The 12,317-nt window shown below is 27.9% G+C and overlaps 1 protein-coding gene across 4 annotated transcripts; it reads right to left on the reverse strand.

The window, feature by feature from the left end:
* Positions 1–463: 463 nt before the first annotated feature.
* On the reverse strand, positions 464–5,740 carry LOC105144466 (Pyrroline-5-carboxylate reductase-like 2). Of its 4 annotated transcripts, none has more exons than XM_011053378.2 (7): positions 5,562–5,740; positions 3,720–3,857; positions 3,281–3,351; positions 1,507–1,683; positions 1,164–1,376; positions 744–909; positions 464–674 (listed from the first exon to the last, which is right to left on the reverse strand). In XM_011053378.2, the coding sequence occupies exons 1-7, from the start codon at positions 5,644–5,646 to the stop codon at positions 553–555; spliced, it is 972 nt and encodes a 323-aa protein (XP_011051680.1). In that variant the 5' UTR covers positions 5,647–5,740; the 3' UTR covers positions 464–552. The 4 variants fall into 4 exon arrangements, with proteins under 4 accessions (XP_011051680.1, XP_087264815.1, XP_011051681.1 ...); XM_087408689.1 differs by lacking the exon at positions 5,562–5,740 and adding an exon at positions 4,260–4,482; XM_011053379.2 differs by lacking the exon at positions 5,562–5,740 and adding an exon at positions 4,027–4,193.
* Positions 5,741–12,317: the final 6,577 nt, after the last annotated feature.

Raw genomic sequence — 12,317 nt, forward strand, 5'->3', positions numbered from 1 at the left:
ACTTGTACAAATGTGTTGAAAGTCATTGACTACGAACATATGATGAACATATGATACTTCGAAACATTTGTAGTGCCAAATGGAACCTATTATTATCATTTAGTATTAATAGATTCAGATCTATATTTTTGATTTCTCAAAACTAAAAGATTATTTCCAAATGATTAAAAGAAAATCTATTAATATTTTAAATAATTATTTATAAAATAGTTCCTACCGACATTACATCAGATATACCAATAGCAACATTTTATTATTATTGAATTGCAACTATAGTTTAATAACTATAGTTTAATAACAATAAAAATATTATATATCCCTTAAAATTTCAAATTATCATAAGGTCATTATTTGTGCTAATTAGCAAATTACTACAGTAATGTGATTATTCTTTAAATATATATCATTAACAAAATTGATAAATACAATATAAAATAGAGATATCTCAAGTGTCATCTTAAAATTCAGTTAAAAGTTCTGATATCTTAAATAATTATTATATCTCATTTGATACCTTTCTTTAAAATGTCAATACAACAATAATTGTCATTACTAATGCTTGTTGATCTGTGCACTAACTTCTTTACATCGAAGTGTTGCTGCCTCTATAGCGCTGATTAATGCCGATCTTAAGCCATGCTTTTCTAATTGATGAATACCAGTTATGGTCGAGCCTGCAAATGAAAATATATATTGTAGCTGAAAAAAAATAGAAATTTTAATTAATATAAGTAAATTCTAACCTGCTGGTGAAGTTACGTCATCCTTGAGCTGTCCTGGATGGAGGTTTGTCTCGCGGACCATTGTACCAGCGCCTAAGACAGTTTGTGCAGCGAACTTATACGCAAAAGGTCTAGTAAGTCCCATTTTAACTCCACCATCGGCCATTGCTTCGATTATCATATATATCTAAGAAATTTTCATTTCTCATTATAATAATAATCATTTTTTTAAAGGAAACAGACTTGATAATTTAAAAATAAAAGAAAAATTGATAACGCGAATTACGATTCAAAAAACCTATAAAAATATAAAACTCACTTTTCGTTTCTCTATTTTTTAAAATTTAATTCCAATAATTATTTATAAAAACATTACAGCAGATTGTTCACAACTAACTAAAAAAATTGAACTAAAAAATTGAAACTCGAATGTTTGCTCACATAGGCAGGACCGGAAGAGGCCAAGGCAGTTATAGGATCAATGAAATTTTCCGAGACTTCTTCGCAGATGCCTACGGCGGAAAATAGTTTTTCTGCGATCTCCGCATCTTTGTCACTCGCGTATTTTCCACGCGCAAACACCGTAGCACCGCAGCCAACTAATGCAGGTGTGTTTGGCATTACTCTTATCACGGGCGTTTCTTTTGGCAGTGCCTGAAAATATTCTCTCTGTAGTAGACAACATTGTGCTTTTTTTTTTTTCTTTAAAAATCTTTTTTTATCATAAGCCCTAATGTATTAACAAATTTTTGTTTGATGATAGAGGAGCCGATGATAGTGTTACCTTTTCTAGTGACATCAGAGAGATGCCCATGGCGATGGAAAGAACTAACTTCTTGTTGTCATGTACCCTAAATTCTGATATTACTTTTGGTACAACTTGCGGTTTTACCGAAAGGATTAGCACGTCACCGAAATCGATGATAGGTATATTCGTAAAAACAGTATTTGATCCCATTTTCTGAAAAACATTGAATTAGATGTACAGATTTTGACACACTTAATAACACATTTGACAGTACAGTATTTACTATCTAGAAATTGAAATTTTCTTTATCAAAATTTGATTAAATATTTTTTTCGTATAATTTTATCGTCATATTATGTACTGTTTTATCTTGATAAATCGTCTTGAGATATTAATGACATCATCTTCAAAATATGTAAGATTACTACTATCTGTTTATATTAATATTTTTTCGTACATCTGATATGTTTGATATACAATATTATCTAAGTTTAAATCACTGTGTAAAATATAAACTGTTTTCACTTATGTAAAATCACTGTGATTTTTCTGAGTTAAACACAAAGTAACGCATGTATCATAATATTACATGTACCAGGGCTTGGTTGTATTTAAAATAAAGTTATTTAAAATATATATTTTAAATAAAAAAAAATTTATTTAGTGTTTATTATTTTAAATAACCTTTCTAACCATTTCTTATTTAATATCTTAAATAAGTTTTCGGAATCTATTTTATATACATTTTTTCAATAAATTATCAATTATTTTAACTAGTCCTGCTTTTCTACTAATATTAGCAAACATGCTTTACATATTGAAAGGTTTGAAAGATTATTAGATCTTGTGTGCTTTCCGATAAGCGACACAGTGCGACACAGTGATCATATCATCTTTGCTTATTAAAAAATTTGGCAAACAGCAAGAATGTAATGACCCATTGTGTCACATCGTGTCATTTGTGTCGCTTGTTGGGAGGCACATCTTCTCACTTCTTCTCAGTTCGATCACAGTTTTCACAAGTGAAAATATGGCTAAATAGAGAGGAACATTTCATATTCTTGTATCATGATATATACAATTAGAACTTGTAGATACAATTCTAGAATTCGCGCACAGGTGATAATAATATAAATACAAAATGTTTGAAAATGTCCCGATCAATAATCACCGACAAACATTTAATACATGCGCGATTAGAATATATAGAAATTATAAAACTATATCTTATCAATGATAATTTATTAATCCTGTTAGTCTTGGGTCTATTTAATCCAAAATAATTTTTATTTCTCTGTTATATCATTTCTATACGATGAATGAACGTTCTGGCATTTCATGATTTTTATTTTATAGTTTAAACACATCAATTTGATTAAAAAAGTTAACAATCTTTTCTTTTTTCTAAAATGTTTAATTGTTACATGTACAATGTTTATTATTTATTTTTGAATTTTCAGTTAATTTAAACTTGGTGTTTTTTTAGTATTTCTTCGCAAATGTAATGTATAAAATATTTATCTTTGATCATAACATAAATATTTTGATCAAGTTAATCTATCAGTTTCAAAGTCTCACAAAATATTGTGATATAAAACGCGAATTTCTTTCTCTCTTTAAATATTTTTTAAATATTTTTAATATTAGATATCGCAAAGAATTTACATCTCCGATTATTATGAATTCATTACGATGAGAAATCGCATCTTGACACCAGCGGTATTCTTATCAAACAAAATATTATGAACAAAAAGAAGCATCTTTCTATTATCGGAATCTTCTTTATGTGATAAATTGTTTATTATCTCACCTTAAAAGTTTCAATACTGCCGGTATCATTTGGAAGACAGCTAGCCAATATCATTTCGCCTTTGCTTAAACCTGTAAAACGAGAAAAGTCTCGTATAAGAAAATGCGAAAAACATTCCGAGATATTTTCAGTAAACTTTTGTTGATCAAATCAATATAACTGATAATCTGTATATCGTTAAAACGTATAACATTAAATGAAAAAAATTATTAGGTGTTGGAATTAATTCGTAGCGTTTTACAAGTGATGGGAAGTACTTTCATTAATGTATTTTTTAATGCTCATGTGAAATAAATAACATTCTTTCATTAAAAAACGCTACGAATTAATTCCAACACCTAATATATGTCGTTAAAAAATATATAGGAAAAACTATTTTACATTACATTAAATGAAAAAATTATATGTCATTAAAAAATATATAGGAAAAACTATTTACCCGCCCGTATAAAACCTTTAGCAAGCGCCTGGGCCATTTTTCCCCCGCCGAGGAAACCGATTTTCAGCATATTGATATCGATGTTTAGCGGTATCTTCTGTTTCTTCACCTCTCCGTCTGCGAGATACTGATCACTCACTACAAAATACAGACGAAAAAAAGATATCACAATTTTGTTCCACAAGGCGCATTCGCAGCGAAAGAACAAAAGGAAGAATGAATCACATAGATTATCTTACAATACGCGAAAATCGAATATTATTCGTTTCGACGTACGAACAACAGATTATTTAATAAGTCACTCTACTTCTCTGTATTTCGCAGCAATCTAGTTGTAACGGTCATATTTCTTGTTTTGGAATGGTGATATGAACGCGATAAGATGGCAACTAAAGCTTATAATTTTTTATGTTGCCGAGGTCAATCTCTGTTCAAATACTATTCGCATCTCATGCTCTCGTATCTCCTTCTATTTCTATCGTGCATTATTCCTCGTCACTTTCTGCCGCGCAGATGGTCTGTATTTTTATGTAATCTTACGGGAGATAACAGCAATTTTATATATATTATGTGCACGTCGTCTAACTTGGAAAACGCGAAATTAACCGCAATCGACCGCATCGACCACCAAACTTGTTTTGTCATTCGGATTGATTTGTGGTGTAGCTCAAATGTATATTTTCTATTTATTGTAATGATAAAGAAACATTACGTCAATCTCTTTATATCTCATAAACATTTATGGACGTTCTGATTAAATAAATATTATTGTTGTTATTACTATAGTTACTTTCAATAATAATGTAGTTAAAATAGGTATATTATAATGACATTATACAACATTTATAAGTGTTATAGTTTCGTTACTCTTTTCATTTTATATAAAATATACTTAATGAATATTTTTATTATATTTTATTAGAATTTAACATTTTTTTATATATATTTCACATATGTACATCGTAATTTCCTACAATTTCCACTGGCTTATTTCTAAAACTTTTAATTGAATTAATTGCTCTCGTATTCCATCATTTTTTCCATTTTTAATTAATTAAAAGTCAAATCGATACAAATTTAAGAGATAGATGAATTTGTCTATATATTTTTTAATATATATGAGATTAGTGATAAAATAAAATTATGATATGTATATAGCATTTATCATATTATTTTCAATGAAATATTCCTCGACGTAAGAAAATTTAAAATATTGATAAATATTCTTTAAGTAAGCGATATCTATATTTTAATTATATTAAATAAAAAATTAAATGTAATTTTACTTTAATTTCATTTAATGTAAATTTAGTTACATTAAGTGACAGGAAGAAAGATAATAACAATTAATAAATTAATTTCACATGATATTTAATAACAATGTACAATAAAACAGCTTAAACTAAAATAGTTGGAAATAATAGAAATATTATTTTTTCGATTCTACACTGTGAATCATTTTTACAATATATGGTTACCTAAAAATTAAAGGTTACCATGCATTGTGAAAATGCATAGGCCATAGGATGACACACTTGAACATGATATACCCAACCCAATTCTATTGCTTATAATTTTTATAAAAGTGAACATATGAAGAATTTTTTTCAATCAAAAAGGCCAAACATTAAGGAACTTGATGATATCAAATAAATGCATGTACCTTTATTAATAAAAGTTATTAAATAATAAAAAAAACAATGAAAAAGCACTGGAGAAAGAAAACTGAGTACATGTATATACATGCCATACTCAAAAGCAGTATCGAAAAGTTGAAGAGTTTAATTATAAAAACGGTTTTATAAAAACAAGATAATCATATTTATAAAAAACATTACTCACCATATTTACGTATGTTTAAACTCTGCCGAACACGATGACTTAATTTCATAAAACCCATTGTCCTCAGATTGACGATCATCTTCATAATTGTTCAGCAATTAATGTAACAAATCAACAGAGTTCGCTCAATTAAAAATTCCAAGAATTTTCGTTTTATATTTATTAATCGTTTTCTTCTTAGGATCATACAGAATCTGGAAAGAAAAATTTAATAAAGATATATTAACAATAATGAATATAATTAAATGTGTTAACAATAAAGCATCAATTATGATAAAATTTATTTCAATGCAAATTCAGTTATTGATATGCAATGATTCTCGCTGTATTGATAATGCAAATATAAATGAAATATTTATTATATGTAAATATAGTATATGTAAATGATAATGAGTAGATATTATAATTGTAAAATGAAATATTATAATAAGTATCTATTATGTTCCTTATTAATTGATGCTATAATATAAGATACATCACATTTGTATCATAGATTTTGATTTTCAATACAATAAAATTCATTGAGTATCTCTCAAAAATTAATTAGAAATTTAATTCAGTTTTACATTATGTATTCGACATGTTCTCGATTCCACCTAATTAACAGCCAAAAAAATACATGCCGATAATGCTTTTGAAGAATAACAATACGACAAGAATTAAATATTTATATTATTAAGTTTTTTTTACGTATCCATTACAATACTGACAATGGTAATAATGACAAAGTGATAGATGAGGTACCGATGAGGATTAACATTCAGATATTATTTATCCGCTTGTAATCTAGTATTCTGCAGTGTGTGCAATAGCCTCTGTTCTTTCATTACTATATACATCCAATTTCGATCGTTCTTATATATATGTTTAAGGTATTGGCCTAATTTCTGTGATGGAAAACTGTTATCCAAGTATCTAATCGGAATCCAAATGAGCAATGATTCCTCCCCACTTTGGTCGCTTAATTATATCTCTTTTTAAATAAATCATCTAAAAACGAAGAATAAGTAATGGATCTATAGATAGAGATTTGAGAAAAACTAAACTCTATACACATTAAGATATACACATAAGATTCCTGATTAAGATTCCTGAGATTCCAGCGTATCAAGATTTTTTGGCATTTCTGAACTTTTTTTTGAATCTATATATCTCGGAGCTCCTTACTTCTATCAACTTTTATAAATTATGGGCCTGTTCTTTGACCGTTCTCCATCGATTGAAAATAAGTATTATTTAATTAAAATATGTCCATTTTTGCTAAAGTTATAATAAAGATATGGTCCCCAGTATTCCAATGTATACTTTATGTAACGCGAAAAGAATGTATATATATATATATATATATATAGAGCTTAAATCAGAATACATTTTCCTAACATTATTAATACACCTATAATTTTCTAATATTATTTTCTCTAATAATATTCTACTACTCATATGTATTCAATCAACACCAACTAAAAAAAAAAATATATATATATATATATAATATTTATGTTATAATTTCGCACTGAATGTAGGTGCTTTCCATTTATATTTGTTTCTATCAATGCAGTTAGATTAATTTCTCCATTCAACTTTAATTAAAATTAAACTATATTGATAGAAACGAGCATTAATAACACAATTGTTTTACGGAAGCCTTTTATTTAGTGACACAAGTTGATACAAGCATCATTTTATTTTTCTTGAGATTCAGTGGAGTAACAAAGGCTGTGGTCAAAGTCTCGCTAAAATGCTTTGAAGCGTTTGATGGATTAATTAGAAGAAAGAATTTTACAAATTGACCAATTAAAAAACGCTTCAAAGCGTTTGCAACATTGCGTTGATCATACTCAAAGATAACGACTTGCGTCATTAAGGCTCAGTTCCACAACTCACTGTTAATTCTTAACTGAGATTGAACTTATGCCTCATATCTTTCCAATTTTAGAATTGTAAAGATATTAAAAATAAATTGAATCTGGGCTTAAATGGATAGCACCCAATCTTTCTTGGCATCCATAGAATAACAAGGAGAGAATTATATTTGCGTCAACTTGTGTCACTAAGGATGCATTCGGAGAGACGCTATTAGCACTATTTATGTAATTCTATCCTTGTTTTACATCTGATGAACGATGAAGATAGAATGGCGTAAATAGCGTTGATAGTGTCTCTCCAAACGCACCCCAAATGGAAAGCACTCGGCACTCCAAGAATCAAAGAAAAATGGAATTAGTAGGTATAGCAGCAATGAATTTTCTTTTCTTATTTTAAAGTTCTCCCTATTATCGACGTTTTCAACGAATGTGTTGCACCCGAGATGTGTAGATGACGTTGCAAATGTCACCGAGAAGCCACACAAAAAAAAATTTATGATAACTTAATTTTTATCTTATCTAGACGCGATATATTGCAAGAAATGATTGCGTTTTAAAATCGTATATTTACAATTTAATGAACAGACGCCTTTAATAATCCGATATTTTAAAACTGTGCATGTGCAACAAAAGTGCATTAAATGTACATTTCATATTCTAAGAATATGCTTAAAATATTAAATAATATTATGCATTATCTATAGGGTTATATCAAATGTATCGGGAAGCTAATAAAGATTTACTTGCAAAATCTGATTTGAATTCTATTTGGAAGTCCTTTGCAATAAAAATCGTATATTCCTCGTCACAGTTCAAGAATTTTTTTCATTTAATCCACAACTGTGTTTCTCACGCGTTAACACGCGAACGGTTTCCGTTACACATTAAACAGCTTTTTTTATAACTGTTTCTTAGTCTAGATAATTACGAGATAACTAGGATTAGTATCTTGAAACTCAAGTTGTTGACGGAATGTGTGAATTATTTCTGTTCAAGACAAACGGAAAAATAAATTGCGAGAAATCGTAAAAATAAAAAATACTTATATATAGATCAGCTTATATCTTTTGTTCTCTGTTTTTTTTTCCTTTGGTAGTTATTTATACAATATATCGTCAACGAAAAATCTTGCAAAGTATATACAAATACATTCCGTGAAACGAATGAAATTCGCGTAAAATAGACTATAGAATTAGAGGTTCTTCTCCAAAGCAAATTATTTTGATTCGGCTTCTTGTTTTTTTTCCGATGTGTACTTCCGATAAATATCAGAAGTAAAATTCTCATGTCGCATCACAGCACTTTGTATTCACGCGAATGATCTATGCGAGAGAAACTCAAGCGAACTAGTTATAATAATATCAAAATGACGCTTCCAAAATGATTACTAGACTGCGTTCAGAGAACTATGCTATTAATGTGTTATTATTATAATATTTTTCTACGTTTAATGAGAACACTGAAGATATAAGAATACTGAGACTGACACAATAACGCTGAAGATAGCAGATGATCTCCGAACGCAGCGTGAAAAAAATTATTTTTCAATGAGTCACACTTTATTCATTTTTATATTATCGTGCTTATTTTGCTTTTTAGTTATTTATTGATTCAATTAATCAGTCGATATCTTGTTTAATTATTTATTATCATTTTGATGTTAACTAATTGTTTACTGATCGGTTGGAGTAAGGTTGGAATAAAGTCCCAATAAGTAAAATATTAACGATGGTTATAGCATATTGCCAATAGAATCACGAATATAATAATAATAACTTTATTGAAACAAAAGATTATGAGATGTACATAAAAATAAATTGATAGAGAACAGCACAGAATAGTAGTAAAGATTTTGTTATAGGATAGGCTATTCTCGACAGACATTCTTTGTTTGTCTAATTTGTGATTGCAAATGTGATGCAATTCAGCATATAACGACGTGACTCAATGACGATTTCACAGATATTAATCTCGAGATTATGACTGCAAAAAACCTGTCTTGGAAACGATAAACGAGTCGCTGTATTGTGATTTCATAAGCGTAATCAAAATTTTACGTTCATGCATAATTCCAAACATTATGTCAGGCTTTTTCCTTTTAATTCAATTTTTTGAATAATTTATCTTTTTTCTTCACATTCTTCACATTCTTCACATAAAAAAAGAAAGAAAACAGATGAACCCAATACAGCTAAAAAATAAATACAGCTAAAAAAGACTTAGGTCGATATTCATAATTTTTATTCTAAGACAATTTTAAGTAATGTCTTATGAGCTTTTTACAATAAGCCATTATACATAAACTTTAATTAAATCTTAAGCCAAAGAAACTGATCAATCATAGTCGATTATTTTTCTCGTATTCGACCATGATTGATCAATTTCTTACTTAGAGAATGACTTGTTGTAGAATGCCTATTAAAATAACAAAAACAAAAATAATCTAGGCTACTAAGAGTCAGCGCGGAAGGAGGTACGCAAAAATTTTTTAATAAGTAAAATTGATTGTTACTCCATTTGATATACAGATATCTTCTTTATTTAAAAATCTTAAGAACTTTTGAACGTTTCGACTCTCTTTGGAGTCTTCTTCAGTAATATTCTTATTCTATTACAGTTGATTTCGCGATCAGTCAAAATAGACTCATTCGTATGCGACTTTGTGATTGATTTACAATAATTTCAAACTATACTTAAAATAGTCTTACAATAACAATCGATTATGAATACTTATCGGTTATGAATACTTATTGGCTAGTCGCCATGGAATTTTCCACAGATTAGATTTCCATTGTCTTATGTGTTCTATTGGCGTACGTTCAGGCCGTTCAGGGGAATAATCGAGAATAATCGCTTGTTTTCTTATTTTATATATATATATATATATATATATAGCAAATATAATTAGAAATAAAAGCAAATATAACAGACAATCCGGCTTGCATCGGATATTTATTTACGATTACGATAATTTTTTTCGCTTAAATAAATGTCTCAAAACATTTAATATAATATAATATTAATATATAATTTCCTCAAAACATTTGTTACAGTTGTTGATTATATCTACCTCATTCGTCAATTTTGTCGAAACGTGCTTCGTCATTTGTTAAAGTCCACTATAAATAACTTGACATATATAATTCTTAAATTCTTGACATATATAATTCTTAGAATGCATAATCGAATGCATATTACAGTTTTTACGCGTACCGCATTAATAAACAAAATGTAAAAAAAATGTTTACTATTCTTTTACATTTCGTCGTATCAATTTTTCGCCTATCAGAAGTTTTGATTACGCTTTTATTCTAGTCCATTGTCTCTTTAATTCGATTTCCAGTTTTTTATTTTCATCGGGCTTAGTGATCGCACATAGTGGTTCACGGACAGGCAGCTGTTTACGCATAATTTATAATAAAAAAATATAATAATCAAGCACTTAACACTCATTATCTCAATTGGCCAATTTTAAATGTGTATATTTCAAAATTAAGATAAATGTATAAAAAAGTGGAAAAAGTCTTTAAAAAAGTGGATTTTATATATTTCAAAAAGTAATAAATAAGCTAAGATAAATATATTAATTGGAGAATATGATTCAATTATCAAACGACTCTAAATAAATTCGTTAAATGTTTACAAACAACGAATTTACTTAGAACAAAAATGGCAAAGCTATTTTTAATTGATTTTTTTGAAGAACGTTCTTGCTGTAATCTTTTGATTTGTAAATTTTAAAACACAGATATATGCTTAAAGTATGTACATAAGTTCATATATTATACATTTTTACGTACATTTTATACGTTATACTTCGAAAAAAAGTAAAAAAAAAAACAATGATATAATTTAATATGCTTGTTTTTCGATTCATGAATGTAACTTTTAATCTTTCGCTCGAAAAAAGTACACACAGTGCACATCTCCTTTTGATTATTCTTAATTGTTTTCATGTATGGATAAAGAGCTGGGGCAGATAAAAAAACAATTTCTGTGGAACGCAAATAAGTAGAAGAAACGTGAAGTATACATAAAGTATATTCGTTGAATATTTAAAAGTTCTTATACGCAATGATTTAAAAAAAAACAGTGTTTTCATGTATAATCTTACACATGATGAAATCCTGCAGTATATATTACTTTACTAAAGCTTTCGTATTTATATGTTAATTATTTATATACTATATCCAAAATAGCTGTATATATATTATCAGGCAGGCATTTATATAATGCGATTCTTCATGATAACGCATGAAATCAATTTATGATGCAGTAAATTAGTAAACAAAAAACCATAATTAAATTAACAAGAGAATCTGTTACAATTTTCTGTACATAGTCCATCAAATCTTTAAATTATCAAATTGTTAAACTGAATGATTGTTAAATCGTTCCGACCCGACTTGAGTGCCTATATAACTTCAGACTTTTAGTTGCATTGCACTTAGTGACCTAGTTAGCTGTATTGCACTTACGCCTACTTCCACTAATGTAGATGAACTTCAATCTCGGTTCAACTTATTCTTCATTTTTTTTATTTCAATATTCATCTTTCTACCAATGCAAATTAACTTTACTTTTGATTAATTTGATATACTTTTTAATTTGATTTACTTTTTCTAGTTTTAAAAATTAGAAACTGAAGAATAGTAAATTAAAGTTAATCCGAAATTATATTTAATCTACATTAATAGAAACGGGCATTAGATTCGATTCCATCAATGTGAGATTAACTTTAATTTCGATTTAATTTACTCTTTATCTTTTTCTAATTTTAAAAATTTCGCTGTGTATCTTTTCCTAGTTCTTAGAATTATATCCGTTTGGCGTTTCCCCAATGTCGATAACTTTATCTTTGTTTAATTTACTCTTTATCTTGTTGTAATTA

The sequence above is a fragment of the Acromyrmex echinatior genome, chromosome 8 (genome assembly GCF_024713525.1).
Source record: "Acromyrmex echinatior isolate Ae372 chromosome 8, ASM2471352v2, whole genome shotgun sequence".
Classification (NCBI taxonomy): Eukaryota; Metazoa; Arthropoda; class Insecta; order Hymenoptera; family Formicidae; genus Acromyrmex; species Acromyrmex echinatior.

What these genes read in the sequence shown, in the direction of transcription:
- LOC105144466 (XM_011053378.2), bottom strand. Translation starts at nt 5,646, where the DNA reads ATGAAGATGATCGTCAATCTGAGGACAATGGGTTTTATGAAATTAAGT. An exon ending in TTTAAACATACGTAAATATG is followed by an intron (nt 3,858 to 5,561) that starts GTGAGTAATGTT and finishes TGTATTTTGTAG; the next exon opens with TGAGTGATCAGTATCTCGCA. An exon ending in GCAGTATTGAAACTTTTAAG is followed by an intron (nt 1,684 to 3,280) that starts GTGAGATAATAA and finishes AATGTTTTTCAG; the next exon opens with AAAATGGGATCAAATACTGT.